Source organism: Idiotropiscis lumnitzeri, chromosome 13, assembly GCF_059441095.1.
Source record: "Idiotropiscis lumnitzeri isolate Australia: NSW breed Sydney's pygmy pipehorse chromosome 13, RoL_Ilum_1.0, whole genome shotgun sequence".
NCBI lineage: Eukaryota > Metazoa > Chordata > Actinopteri > Syngnathiformes > Syngnathidae > Idiotropiscis > Idiotropiscis lumnitzeri.
The window spans coordinates 4234122-4249084 of NC_142403.1; the positions used below are offsets into that span (position 1 = coordinate 4234122).

General features: G+C 38.2%; 2 protein-coding genes across 17 annotated transcripts in view; one reads left to right on the top strand and one right to left on the bottom strand.

Annotated features, from left to right (window-relative positions):
• dock7 (dedicator of cytokinesis 7) overlaps nt 1–14963 on the bottom strand; it is a 49785-nt gene that overhangs the window by 29220 nt on the left and 5602 nt on the right. For all 16 annotated transcript variants that reach the window (XM_088312500.1, XM_088312499.1, XM_088312498.1 and 13 more), the window contains exons 4-19: nt 14696–14764; nt 14473–14602; nt 14105–14317; nt 13672–13757; nt 13520–13586; nt 12698–12847; nt 12521–12601; nt 12166–12328; nt 11767–11909; nt 11587–11680; nt 11278–11440; nt 2038–2155; nt 1864–1934; nt 1048–1186; nt 789–890; nt 106–192 (exon numbers count right to left, since the gene is read on the bottom strand). In XM_088312500.1, coding sequence (XP_088168626.1) covers nt 106–192; nt 789–890; nt 1048–1186; nt 1864–1934; nt 2038–2155; nt 11278–11440; nt 11587–11680; nt 11767–11909; nt 12166–12328; nt 12521–12601; nt 12698–12847; nt 13520–13586; nt 13672–13757; nt 14105–14317; nt 14473–14602; nt 14696–14764 — 1876 coding nt within the window. The remainder of the gene's footprint in view (nt 1–105; nt 193–788; nt 891–1047; nt 1187–1863; nt 1935–2037; nt 2156–11277; nt 11441–11586; nt 11681–11766; nt 11910–12165; nt 12329–12520; nt 12602–12697; nt 12848–13519; nt 13587–13671; nt 13758–14104; nt 14318–14472; nt 14603–14695; nt 14765–14963) is intronic.
• Nucleotides 5094–9212, top strand: angptl3 (angiopoietin like 3). Its single transcript, XM_088313925.1, has 7 exons — nt 5094–5750; nt 6205–6315; nt 6400–6511; nt 6604–6717; nt 6861–6956; nt 7102–7374; nt 7515–9212. The coding sequence occupies exons 1-7, from the start codon at nt 5223–5225 to the stop codon at nt 7697–7699; spliced, it is 1419 nt and encodes a 472-aa protein (XP_088170051.1). The 5' UTR covers nt 5094–5222; the 3' UTR covers nt 7700–9212.

A 14963-nucleotide genomic window follows, 5' to 3' on the forward strand; every position in this document is an offset into this window, starting at 1 on the left:
AAAGGCATAACCGATTAATTGCCTTGGTTAAGTTGTAGACGTAGTGGAGGTGTTTGGCAATGTGTCGGCTTGACTAAGTGCAATTTGATAGCATGTATTGATTACCTGTGTGTGGATAGTTGATACAGCAACTACCTCCACGTTGAATACCCCACGATGGTTGTCCACCCACTTCATCCCTGGGAGAGGAACCTGAAGTCCAAAATAAAACCGGATTAATTTGTCTCTTAATGTATAGTAATTGGTCCAGCTTATTTGTAACAGCCATGTAAAATAAGTCACGAAATGGTCACTCTCAAGTAAATAGCATTAAAGAAAAGGTTCTAGAAATATTGAACACTATACTCATAATGCATACTGTATAGCTCAGGGTTTATTTGCACCAAATTTATATCAGTTACCACACTGCTTATCATCATCATTAGGGGCATTGGTGAGCTGTAGTTTGATTTTGACATCCTGAACTGGTCGCCAGCCAAGCAGGGTGCATAGACATAACATTTATACTCACAACCACATTCACACCTACGGGCAATTTAGAGTCTTCAATGAAACTACCATGGAAGTTTTTGGAATGTGTGAGGAAGTTGGGAGTACCTGGGGAAAACCAACAAAACCAACGGAGCAAACACTCAAACTCCACACAAGATGGCCAGCGCCCCAGATTCTGACCCCTAATCTCTCAACTGTGTGGCCAATGTGCAAACCACTCGGCCAACCTGACCAATATCATTCATTATATGAATTAACTATTTTGTATTTATGTTAACAACTGTTTAATTACTTACATCTGGTGAAAGTACAGAGTAAGACTGTGGTGGTTTTTCCAGAGACACGGGAAGACAGAAGTGTCCTGTCCGCAAACGTCCGTTCTGCAACATGGGAATCCACTGGAGAAGAAAAAAATATCTATATATGTAATGCGTATTTCTTGATAAACGGAATTGTGCTGCAGCATACAGCAACTTCAAATATATGTCTGCTTGTCTGTTAGATAGCCCCAACACTGCAGTACTTTTGAATCTTTGCCATACTCTTGTTACCTACCGTGTAGCCCACAGGGGTCTCCAGCAGTGTGTTTTGCTTTTGCTGGCAGCTAACGTGGTAGAAGGTGAAGAGAATGTGGTGGTGGTCTGATAGGGAAGCAGGAAGCTTGATCTTGATCTCATCGTGAAAATCAGGAGATCTGATCAAGGGAATTAGAGCGGTGTTTACAATTGGCGTCTAATTCACTGAACGTCCTAAAAAGGCTAAGTGTGAAGCAATTTCAAGAATTGCCAAATGAAATCAAAGTCTTGAAAAAACATCAAAACATTGCATTTGGTTTGATACTTGAACATTCTGAGGATTCCCTGTCTGTTGTTGAATATTTAAATTCAAGAAATAAATATGTATTATTTACAAGATACAAATTATTTTAAATTATTCTGAGTCTGTTCATAAGAGACTGAGGACCAGAGAAAGTCAAGTGAAGCGTTAAACAGTTTTTATGGTTTCATGGGAGAGACACTTATCTGCTAAAATTAATTCCAGACACTAATCAAAAGCACATGACAAAACTCATTTAAAAAAAATTCACAGGGTGACCCTGGTGCTTTCTCACAGGAACCACCATTGAATTTAGTTTGATAAAAAGCAAAGCTACTAGAACCCACAGTGTTTTTGCAACCTCGACTGTTTTTGCTATCGGAAAAGTACTGCTTTTGTTTGTAAACAATTCTAATCAGTTCTCCATTTGAGTAAGAATAAGACGCATAAATCACATCATTTTAAAAAATAATTATCAAAAGAAAAAGAAAAAGTACATGAAGCATGAATTTTTACAGCAAACATGAATAAAGGACAAAACACTTTCACTCATACCGATTGTGGTAGACCACAGAAGTATAGGCCTCTTTGTAGAAATCAGCACAGCTTGACTTGCCAAAAATCACCTGGGAATGCAGTGAGGTATTTAAATAGCTAATTTATATACCTGGATATATGGAGAAATTGTAAACCAAAAGCATCACAAGGCACTGGTTCATCTTAGCATACCTGCATAGCATTATTTGGATCTTCTCCATTCATAAATTGCACTTTCACTGTAATGTTGCGGGCGGAGCCTTGGCGATTGGCAAAGTTAAGACTCTGCGGGTTCACATACAGCAGATTTCTGCAAAATGTACACAGACAAAATGATAAAAATACATAGGATCTTATAAAAATCATTAAGTCATTTTTTGGGGCAGTCACTATTTTAAGACCATCAAACTAACTCTTGAGCTTGCTCTTACAAATTCCATGGAACAGTAGACTGCTTGTCTATAACATTTCTAAGATTAAACACTAAACAATAATTCATCGTGATTAAAAAGGAATACAGTATGGCAACACTTATTATTTACACCATACACTTTTTACACAGACGGGAGAAGGAAAATTCTTGCTTTCGGACTATTGTGAGAATATCAATACATCAATATAATCCACATGTCCCTTGAAACTATATTTCCAATAACACCACTTTGGCGTATAAGAGCCAACATTGTTTTTTGTTTGAGACGGGCTTTAATCATCATCATGGAAGAAATAAATATTTCTACTCTGTAAGTATAGAGAATCAATGATTTGAAAATTTCACAAAGAGCTACTGAAGTAAATTACATCTTTCACCATACGGTAATTTATTGAGATGACCCACAATATGTATTATGTACAAAATGGCATCACTATTGTAATTGACAAGAAAGTTCTGTGTAGCAAATAATAAACTCAACGAACCAGCCCAATTTAGTGTGAACAAATGCTTTGAGAGGAATGTGATAAAAATACCCTGAGCGGTTTGAGTTTTGGCTAAATCCACGATTCATGTCAGACAGGGCAGGAGAATAGGAAGTGGAAAGTAACCTAGGATCAGCCAATGGACCGCAGTGACGTAGTTGAATCAGTTGGGGGTGACTCCACAGAGGTCACAGCTGGAAACACAACTTCCAAAGACGCATGGGAAGTCTCGGATCTCACAAATTGATGGGATCTCATTTGGCTGCCTGACAAAGTACCGGTAGTCTAATCAAAAAGGGGACAGCTTCCCATGAGCAAAATGAGGCTCTTATTCTAAAAAAAAATAAAACACTGCCAGTTCCAAGGAAATTAGATGCATACCATACAAGTGTTTTGTGTGAGTTTTTCCCCATAAGGTCAAAGTGTAGATTCACAGAAAAAAACCTTGTTTTTGACTTAACATTTTATTACTCACAAACCTACAAAAAACAAAAAAATCTGGATTTCTGTTCACTTACTCTTGTTCATTAAAAAAAAAAACTCTAGATGCATGAAAATAAAAAAAAAAGAATGATTTAAAAAAAATAAAAACAACAACAATTAAACCGTAATTAATATCACACGAGAAGGATTGATGCACTAACCAAACTTTTTGCAACTGATTCAGTGATTTGTTCGGTATTGTTTTCCAAAGTTAACGCAGATGTTTGGAAATGTCTTACTTTGATTAAACACAAAATACAGTCGGTCTGTTTTCATGAATGTCTACAGAAATCAGGGAACATTGTTGGGAGAGAGGATTTTGACCATTTTAAGTTAAAAAACTGCCCTAAACGATTACTTGATTATTAAATTAGTCGATTATTGATTTGATAACCGATTAATCGATAATTTTGACATTATTACGTGCAATACAATGTTATTAAAGTTCAGTTTTTGGAAACATAGTTCATGTTGACTGCGCATAATGTGACAGTGGCATAGAATTTTCATTTTTTTTATTTTATTTTTTGCAAATTGAAATTCTCCTTTGTTTTTATCTGCCATTATGGTCGCAGTTGGAGAGCTAAGTTGTGCTTTGAGGTGGTACTTGGTGTAAAAAAAATTGAGAACCACTGCAACTTGAAAAAAATATATATTACAATACAGCATAGGTGGTTTGACAAGGTGGTAAGGGTTGGTAGGTTTCACTTTTACCAAATACCTTGCCACCTCTACTATTCAGAGGTTTATTATAAATATTCCTGATATTGTCTCTATGGTGTGTACAAACATTTTAAATGCTAGTTTAGAATTCATTTCCACTCAGATCCACCTTTCCATAAATAAGAAAGGTTGCATCCTACTACAAAACATTTTGACTTAATAAAGTTTATTTTATAGCATAAATAAAAACCAATATACATATATATTTTAGTCTTCTTTAGCACAGAGGCTTATCCTAATTTTATTCATCCGATTGCACTGTCATCTACATTAAAAAAAAAAGGAGAAACGCAAAGAATGAGATGTCAACAAGTATTTCTTTTTTAATTTCTATATTGTTTTATAGTATTCATACTGCAACTATGGATAGAGTATAGATTTTTTGGTTCCATTTTAAAATGCACTAAACATTTACAGCAAAAATGCTATTGTCGCAGTGCCACCTTCATTTTAAGTTACATCATTTTCTATAAGCATGTCAGGAATTATGTTAGAAGCTGAAAAGTTTAACCAAAGTTAAACGTATTATATTAAGATAATGGTGGTTACATAAGGGCAGTGCTAGAGTGCAAGAGCAGTGCTTTGCCCCTTTTTAAAAGATCTGATGATGGAAGGGGTATATTATATTAGGGCTAACGCACTATAAAATCAAAATGATGCATCTTCGCTGTCCACCCGTTTCAACATCTCTCAAGCCTCATAGCTTAACTCTGGCACAAATGATAGGACCACTCCCTGCCTTAGTCAAGAGACGCTAGGCTGACTCAGCAGGAGACTAAATCAAACTCAAGAGTATTAATTATAGAAAGCATTATCAATCAGAGTAATGCATGCGTGTGGTTCCAAATTTCCAGACCGATCAGACGGGCTATCCATCAAACACCTGTGATGGCCATTGTTGGCTTTTTGCTGATCAGCTAAAGCTCCCATGCGGAGGACCGGGGGGTGTGTTATGAAGAGCGGATTGGAGTTAAATGGGTTGAAAGAGGGGGGAGGTATGTCATTTGCTCACTGCTGTGATTTGTTTGTTCAGGAGGGGGAGGGCTCCGGGTGGGTTTAGAGGGAGGCGAGCAGCAAAATGGTAGGATTTAAAGAGCAGTTAAGCCCCCCTCCCTCCCTACAGAGGGAAGTATATAACGTAGGGCAGCATGCTGCTCTCACATTATGCTGGAAGTCTGGTCGGAAGATAGAATGAAAAGGGTCTTACCGGTACGTTAAGAGAGCAAGTACTATCCAAAAGCTGGTTAGAAATAATGTTGCCGTTTTTCCTGTTACTGCTGCTAGCCAGTTCTAATGCGACTATTGCCCTGGAAAACTTGGGTGCAGATGACATTCTCCCAATGCCTTCTGAAAGGCTTGCAACATCACCAAGTCCAACAGAGGCAAAGTCTCGGTTTGCCATGCTAGACGACGTCCGCCTTCTTGCAAATGGCCTCCTTCAGCTGGGCCAGAGCTTACGGGAGTTTGTGCACAAGACCAAGAACCAGATCAATGACATCTTCCAAAAACTGAATATTTTTGACAAGTCATTTTACCAGCTTTCAGTGGTCACATCAGAAATCAAGGAGGAAGAGGAAGAACTCAAGAGGACAACCAGTGTACTGAAAACAAACAATGAGGAGATCAAGAATCTGTCTTTGGAAATCAATTCAAAGATCAATAACATTGTGCAGGAGCGTGAACAGCTACAGACCAAAGTGGGAAGCCTTGAGGAGAGGTTAAAGGGACTGTCGGAGCATATGCTCCCTCCTGACCAGCTCAAAGAAATTACAGCACTCAAGGTAAGCAGCAAATAAAAGGTGTGATATTGAAAAGAAAAGAAAGAAAAAAACGACTTATGTGCAGGTCAAGATAAAGCTAGATAGGGAAAAAGAGGTATTGCATAACTCCATAGCCGTTGCATCGTTGTACTCTGAACAAATCAATACTGTACTTGACACATACATGTTGTAGAATTGCACATTCCTGCACTTGCAGCGAGAACTTTAACCTATCCTAACCCATTGACATCATCTCTCTGTACGGACTAGAAATTGTTTTTCTTTGCTTATTTGTGAGTTTAAAATGTTTATAAGATGTTAAACTGAACACTAGTCAATGTTTAGTACTGGAGAGTCACTAACAACCACTACCAATTGCTTGTGCATTTATATCGCTTGGTCATAAAAGACCACTGTGATGCTGATGTCATGAAAATATATGGTAGGTGATAATGTTTTTCATTGTTCTATCCAGGAGGTGATTGAAACGCAGGAGAAAACAATCACGAGTCTACTGAAAGCTGTGCAGGAGCAGCATGAGCAACTTGACCATCAGAAAATAAAAATTAAGAATATGGAGGATAAGGTAAAACCTGGTTTTGTTTTGTTTTTGTCATTGATGGGTCATAACAGATCTTAATATCAACAATACAATGGTGTTGTCTTGCAGCTCAACTACGACAGTTTCCAAGACACGGCTGCTAAACCGATGGATACGGAGACTACATCTCCAGATGTATTTGAGTATCTGAAAAGAAACGCATCTGATTTAGATGAAAATGGTAACATTAACACATGATAATTAAAAATTTAATTTGCTGTCCAACAACAATTTATTTATTTGCATTGCTTTAAATTTCCTCTGTCATTTCAGATTTGCCTATTGACTGCACAGAGTTATTTGAAAGAAAACAGAACAAGAGTGGAATCTACATCATCAAGCCAAAACAATCTGAGCCTTTCAACGTTTACTGTGAAATGGGTCCTGGTGGGTGATGACCATGTTAAATTTATCATCACAGTAATTCTCATAAGGGTCTATTTTAAAATGTATTATTCAATGTGACAGTTTCAAATCAGAAAGATAACGTGAAACTTGGCCTTGTAAAATATTCACAATGTATTACACAGATGGAGGTTCAACTGTGATCCAACGCAGGGTTGATGCGTCAGTGGATTTTGACCAGACATGGGAAAAGTACGAGAAGGGCTTTGGAGATCTGGAAAGTAAGTATCGTTTGACTCTTTTTTTACAAGTTATTTCCACTTAACTACTATTTTTCTTTTACGTTATTCCAAAACAAGCAAATATAGATGGAAATGGAAAATAACAGCCAGAAGAATTGAAAGTTAAACCATGTTTTGTACGCAGAGAACTTCTGGTTGGGTCTGAAGAAAATCCATAGCATTATACAACAAGGATTGTACATCTTGAAAATTGATCTGGAGGACGGGAAGGAGGATAAACACTGGGCAGAGTACCACTTCTCGTTGGATGATCCTACCGAGCACTACGCACTCCATCTTAGCCACTTCTCCGGTGACCTGGTTGATGCCATGGCCAACAGTTCCAGTATACGATTCTCCACCAAAGACCAAAATAATGGCAACACACAAGATTCTAACTGCGCACGCAATTCCACAGGTATACCAAAAGCAGCCAGACCAAAATTAAAAAAAAAATAAACATAATGAACCGCATCATTCAACACCACTGCTTTTAAAAACAAATACTACATTTTGTACAATAGTAATAATAATATCTCTTGCTACAACATTTTGCAGGTGGTTGGTGGTTCACTGGATGTGGAGAGAACAATCTAAATGGAAGGTATCTATGGGTTCGACCTAAGGGACGTACTGCGAAAAGAAGGGGTCTTCATTGGAAACCTGGCAACGGGTCGATATACTCCCTCAAGATGACCAAGTTCTCCATACGACCTGCCACAACAGCTGAAGATGTCATCTGAAAGTGACATCCGTACCAACACTACTGGCATTTTTCCATCAACCACTAATGCACATCACTCAATCAACGTAACAAATATGCTTATCTATATAACATGACATTTTTGATGCGCTGTATTACATAAAAGACCATTTTGGGAGAGGGTGTATAGAACACCAAACGATACAAGTACACTTTTTTTTTCGGACCATGAGGCACAATTCAAATCCTTTCATTTTATTAAAAATCGGCAGTAATGTGGTGTACCCTATGTGTGGATGTCAGCTTTTCAGTTGATTGTCTTTCATTCAAATTCCGTTCCATTACAGTATTTTTGCGTTCTCATTCTCCTCTAATGGTTAGCAGGCGGATTTTTTGTCAAACCTGAATTTAAACTACTTCCCGCTGTGTGTAGAAGTGAAGAAGAAATGTAGACCAACTAGCCTAATGAAAGCTATTACTGGTGGCGCATTTCCAATGATAAAATGTGGGACAACACCATCTGTGGGCACGAGAGGTAAACAGAAAGTTAAATACCTGCTGCCGGGACCGAGCAAGAAATGTTAGATTATGATGAGTGTACTGATTTGTTTACAGCTGTTAAAATGTCAACCAAGATTGCATTAGTACGTGCCAAAATAGCAAAATAACCACCGGTCACCGGCTTGACGAGCGATTTTCAAACTTTTTTTTTTTCCCGTCGGTCGGCGGATCCTCTCCTCGGCTCACAGCGAACTCAGAGATGTTGCTCAGCGAATAAAAGCAAACGAAAGACATGACGCTATCAGATCATTTTTGTGCAGTCTGGACCTTGCATAATAGCGCTAAAGCTATTTAATAACCATATGGTACACTATCTAACATACAATACTTAACAAAAAGAATGCGCCTTATGTATGGAAATATTTCAAAATCAACCATGGATAGCGCGCCTATTAATGCATCGCACCCAATGGTCCGAAAAAATTTTTTTTTAAAAATACTGCGACAGTGAAATGATGCAACAAGGCCATAAAGGTCATTGGACTAATAGGGATGATGTAGCTGGGCATTAGAACCATCGTCACGCAACATAAGTTATATGCAAAATGGACAGATTAATTGACCATGCTGACAAAAGTATTACAATAATGCAGTGGCAGACAAGACAACAAGGCCTGATGGTAATTGGATATGTAGCCCTGCTTCGCTAATCTTTTCAGGTTATTTATGAAGGCTTGAGTTGAGTTTTGCATGTTCCCAATGGCTTAGTGGAGAAACCAAAAAAATTCAAGCAAGCGGACGTTAAAATTTGAGATAGTATTGTAGTGACATTATGTGTTAGGTGTTGTTTTTGCCCATTGTTTGTTCTCATTTTGTACTCACTTAAGTATTTAAATCATGCACCTGCTATTATGGTATGTTAGCTGGTAAGATTGACATTGTATCTCTTTTATTTCTGGGTCACATTGACTCCTGTCCACTGTCCACAAATGTTCTGTAAATGTGTTTCATCACGTTCCAAAAGCTTACTTAATAAACGAACATCAAATGTCTCTCTAATGTGACACTTAAGAAGTTAAAAAAAAAAAGCGATGTGTTACGTACATACATTAATTTTTGTTTGCGTTGCATAAATTGTAAATTGTTTGAAAAAAAAATCACGTTGATGGTGTGTACTTTAATAATTGGTCGCTGTTGTAAAACTTGTAAAAACATGGTTGTTTATTATGTTAGTGTCACTGTTCAGAAGCATGAATTATTTAACAATTACTTGACAAAATACAGTGTAGATAAGCCTATCACACAAAAGTGACTACATTTGAAGGAAAAAGAAAGTGATCCATGACATACCGTCATTTCCAGACTAGCTACTATTGTTTTCCCCACACATTCAAAATTTTTACTGACAACCTTCAAGTCATCAATAGATTTACCCATAGCCGCATCACATATAAAGTATGGAATTACCTAACAGTCACAGTGAACCAATGAAACTGTCCCAAGCCCGCCCTGATATTGAATATTCATCAGCCATTTACAGTTAAAGTGTGCACGCGGTCTGCGAGTAGCGGCAAGTGGCTGATATAGTTGAGTGAAAATAATCATCTTGAGTTGAATGCCAACCGCTTAGGCCCGCCAACAGCTTATCTTGAGAAATGTGTTTTTGAGTCCATTTGATGCTAAATGGTCTGATGCAGTTTTATCACAACATATCGGGCTTGGGAAGGATTGTAATGACGTGTAATCACCAGCAGATGTCAACGTTGTTGTTTATCAGATCATAGCCAGTACTGTTTAGAGTAGAGGAATACACTGATAAGGAAGTGAAAGTGCCTATTCAGGGCAAAAAGGAAGAGAAAGAATATTGCAGATTGAAAAATGGATTTATACAGGCAGCTGACACTGGAAGACCCTGCCGTCACAGTTAAAAGCTACAAAGGGGTTGTCATCAGCTGATCCCAAAAAAAAAACAATGACGCAGAGAGCATGTGTATGCCTACAAAGCTTTTCTCCTGAGCCTCTCTGGAAATAAATTGGTGAAAGAAGAAAATCTGATCTTCCTTTTGGTACGTTCCATGTCATTATAGCTATAGAACACAATATTCTGTGGGCCTTCTAAGATAGGTCAAAATCCTCGAAAATGGTTGCCGCTCGTGCCAAGCTGTGTTACAAATGGCTATGGGGACCCAAAGCATCACACATTCCCTCACCAGATGTTTGAAAAGAAAAAGAAATTTAAATATGGATAAAATGTGTGCACACATGCTTTTATTCCAATTCATTTTTCATTATTTCTCAACGCATGGATAAAAGAGCCACAAGCCTAAACCAACAACAAAAGCTTTGAAGCAAACAACTAAACTAACCACATACTGTAATTTTCTTTTCCACTGCAAAGGGCTCTCTTGCAGAAAAAGTGCCATTCAAGGACGACACAAAACTGCTGAACACAATAACAACTAATTTTGTGCATTTTTCACAAAAGACAATGCACTCAAAATGTTCACATCATTGTGATACTATGTTTGTCCTGCGTATCATTCCAAATTCGCACCTGCAAAAAAGTTATGTTGCAGTATGGAGCAGTACTGGTCTAAGTGAAACTAAGCCATATCTGCCATCTAGTGGTGAAGAGCGACATTACAGCTTAAAACTTTAGTTGACCAGTGCATACTCGAGGTTCAGCACTTTCACAGCATTTATTGATTTATTTAATTATTTATTTTAGTATTTGAGGTATTTTCCAAATTCCCCTCCTTTTATATACAGCGGACTCCATTTATTTATTTTTTTGGGCAACCTGTTAGAGTAAGCGAACATGCAAATCAGCTAACTTTAGGATTTTAGCAAAAATAAATAAATCACAGTCTTATTATATCGCACGCAACACGCACACATACAGGGCGCAGAATCTGTGAAAAGCAAGATGCAATTTAGTGCTCCAATGTAGTATTCATGATTTTAGTAAACTAAGTATGAAGTCCTTAGGGCCAAACAAAATTGCTGGGCATTAAGGCTTTCTTTGCCCCATTTCTTACATTTATATACATCAAATCACACACTGGACAAAAACGGTTTGAAACAACAGATAAAAATAAAAGGAAAAACATACCGTACCTGTAAGTGGTGTTTGGCACATATACATCTCTGGCAGGAAACTCCAAGATCTCTCTGGTGGGGCGCACTCTACTGTCTGGGTAAGGTTTAACCTGCAAGAGGTCAGGTGTCAAGCAATAGTGGGGGTTCTCTGGAGCTGGAGAAATGTCCAACTTCAACTGGGCTGAAAAGAAAGTCAAAAATGGCAATGATGGTGAGTTTGACGAAGAATGACAATTGATGGAGTTTCTAATGAAAATGGGAAATTACTAAATAATCTTTTTCCATGCATGTTTTTCTTAAATAAATGTCAAATGTATATGTTTATACCTGTTATGGGTCTAAGTCTCCTCAACACGGACGAAGGTCTTCTCATATCAGCAAGAAACTTATATAAGTCCTCATCACTTAGCCTCTCACCCTCCTAAAATAAACAAAACATAAAACTTAAGGGGTTTAGAAACATTGCGTGTATTAAGGATCTGAGGATGCAGCTGTGGCTAGGCAGACCTGTTTAAAGAAGTTGGTGATGGTTAAAGTGGCAGGTCTAAAACCAGTCAGACTACAAGATTCATCTCCACTGGTGGTTCTTTCCAAGGACCGTCTTCCCATGATGCTTGAGTTCCGTCTTTCCGACCACGAGCCCTTTCTCTCTGTATAAAGGAAGTAGAGTCAAAATGGTAGTAACAAGAGCAAAGAGAGCACGGACCTTTGAAAAGCTAAAACCAAAATGATAACTTTGGATTTTGTTGTACAGTAAATCCCATATTTCCCTCATATCATAAAATACAGTATCTTTTCCACCTAGAAACACAATACCATCGGAATATGTTCCAGATACTGTTCATTCACACACGTAGCATATGAATAGAGAGTTTTTTTAAAAGAAACCAAAAAAAAAACAAAGACCTGAAAGGCTCATCTCCAGCTCAGTATCTCTCTCGAGACTGCCAGCACTGTTGACGATATTCATTAAGTGGATGGCAGTCCAAGCAAAGGGCATGCGGTATCGGCCAAGGCGTTGGCAGAATTGCTCTGATTGACTGCGGAGTTTGTCCAATTTTTCTTTATTCTACAAAGAAAAAGAAAGAAAAAAAAGAGAAAAAACATGTCAACAAAGCTACGTTACCCAAATTATTATTTTTTGTACTCATGCACTACAGTTCATAACGCTTTCATAAAGCGTGCACATTTAATATTGTATACACAACTGGATACTATTAAAATTACATAACATATGCACACATTCTCATACGATAAGTACCTTGGTAGCATCAGATTCTTTAAAGACCATATAGGGTTCGGCACACTCCCCAATATCGCCTTGTTGTAGGACCTTCTCCAACTGAAGAAAAAACAGTTTTAGTGCTCATAGAACAGCTAAGATTTAGAATGCTGCAACAATTTAAAGTATAGTGCCATAAAATCATAAGTGACTGACCTTGATGACCAAAAAGACATCTTGAGAGGGATAGGTGATTGAGAATACGGCAGAGCGGGCTAAAGTGGAAATGGCTGCAGTTTGAATGTGTGGACGCAACATTGCCTTCGTCTGCTCGGAATTCAGGTCAAAGAAAAAGTTCTCGGATATCTGGAACATAAAAATTATAATGGTCAGTAAAGAAAATGGGAAATGATGCGATGATGTATTTTTTTTGTGCTATTTTAAATTTCCCATTTTCAAATAAGCATTACATTCTTTCAAGAAACATGTCCATTCAACAGTATGACTGCTTCCATCTTTTTTATCTTCCTCTCACGGTTAATCAGTTCAAGTATGGAATTCACGGGCATTCCTGTAGGCCAGGGGTGTCAAACTCATTTTTGCTGACGGGCCACATCACAGTTATGGTTTTCCTCAGCGGGCCATTATGACATGTGAAGCCGTATAAATGTATGATCACATTAAATGATCACATATACATAACAAATTGATAGAAAGCCAGTTTTGAAATCAGAAGCCAGTAAGTAATTGTTCAGCAATTTTTTTAATTGATTTCAAAGGTGGGAGATTGGTAACAAATAAATAATATCTCATATCTCAAGGTTGTTAAAAGTGAACAAAATGTGATAGCAATAGGAAGTTGACGCTCACAATTTGCTCTTCGCGGGCCACATTAACTGAGGTCGTGGGCCGATCCGGCCCCCGAGCCTCGAGTTTGACACCTATGCTATAGGCCTTTTAAATTGGCCTTGCCAAATTTAATGACACTTCAGAAATGGCCCTATTTTTCTATCGCTGCTGAATCTGGCATCTACTTACCTTTTTCTTTTCCTTGACATCATATAAAGCCAAACTAGCAAATATGGGTTCAATTTCGATCTCGAACCTACAGTGAGAGAGACAAACAAAGTGACTCACCAAACACAGCTTCAAATAAATATATATATATTTGAAGTCTTCCCACCACTTACTTCAAGGACAAGCACTTGACAAGTAACCTCTGGCCAAAGTGTTCCTTTGGAACGTCAGGCACACAGTGCCGCTCAATGGGGTCCTCCTACAGAAGAGGAACATTGTGAAAAAAAATACATTTAAATAAAACCATCTAAACCTGTATCATGCCATCCTAACAGATTGCTACTGCGCAGCTAATCGTCTAGCACCCCACAACAACATTGTGCAATCCCTCTGTATCCATTCATATTCCCCATCAGATCCTGGTAGATCTCCTCCATAAAATACATACAGATGTATTTTTTGTGTATAATATAAAATCATTTAATATTTTGGCTTTTCATGTATCAGCGAAGCTTGTGTGCGCAGCAGAGGCCAGGGCAAAATGTCGTGCTGTGAAGAAGAGATGCAACTGCATGGAGGGCTGAAGTGGCACACTGCATACTAGACCTCATCAAGGGCTGGATGCAGAGCAAAGAGTTCCCGATGGCGGTTGGTTTTGCGTTGATCTTCATTGTGTCTGTCAATCTCTTCATTGGGTGCTCGATCAAGGAGATGCGGGAGGAGAGAGTCAGGGAGGGAATTCTTCAAGTCAAAGATGCTGCAAGCCCAGCTACCCCGAGGGGTGTCATCAATGGACATTGACCGCCGTTTTAGGTCATCCTACAGAACAACCACTATTAATGAATGCAAAGTATAATTTGTGCTTGATAATAATACCCACAGATTCAAAGCACTTCAAATCTTACAGCAAAGCAAATATTGTAGAGTTGCAATTTGAAATAAAATACAGTGCTAAGGCCCATATTGGTACCTACCTGGTCATCCTGGTAGCTACTGCTGTCAGGTAATTCATCAGCCTCAAACACTTGTTTGGGCAAACCCTTCTGACGCTCCTTCTGCTTATCCAATGAATTAGGGTTAAAACCTGTGCCAAGTTTGTGGTATCTGAAAGTAGGACAAAAAGACTTGATTCTTCTTCACTGTAGCTGCCATGTTTATTAGAAATTAAATGCATACTTTTACACAAAGAAGTCTTACTTTCTGTTGACTATGGCCCAGTCCTCTGTGTAAGATCTGACACAGTCTCTCACATGAGGGTCAGTGTCCCTGAAAGCAAGCAAATACAGAACATGGATCATTCACACCAATTGACAATTTAGTATCTTCAATCCACCTATTCCTTCTAGGTGTCAGATTTCTCTCATGATGGAATAAAAGCATCAAAGCTAAAAGTTATTTTTGTATTTGCTATGCATTCAATTGATAGACTGATTAATACAGTAATCAGTCCTCACTTTGTGCATCA

Coding starts and splice junctions, on each gene's coding strand:
- angptl3 (XM_088313925.1), top strand. CDS start 5,223: ATGTTGCCGTTTTTCCTGTTACTGCTGCTAGCCAGTTCTAATGCGACT. Junction 5,751..6,204: donor AAGAAATTACAGCACTCAAG/GTAAGCAGCAAA, acceptor TGTTCTATCCAG/GAGGTGATTGAAACGCAGGA. Junction 7,375..7,514: donor CTGCGCACGCAATTCCACAG/GTATACCAAAAG, acceptor AACATTTTGCAG/GTGGTTGGTGGTTCACTGGA.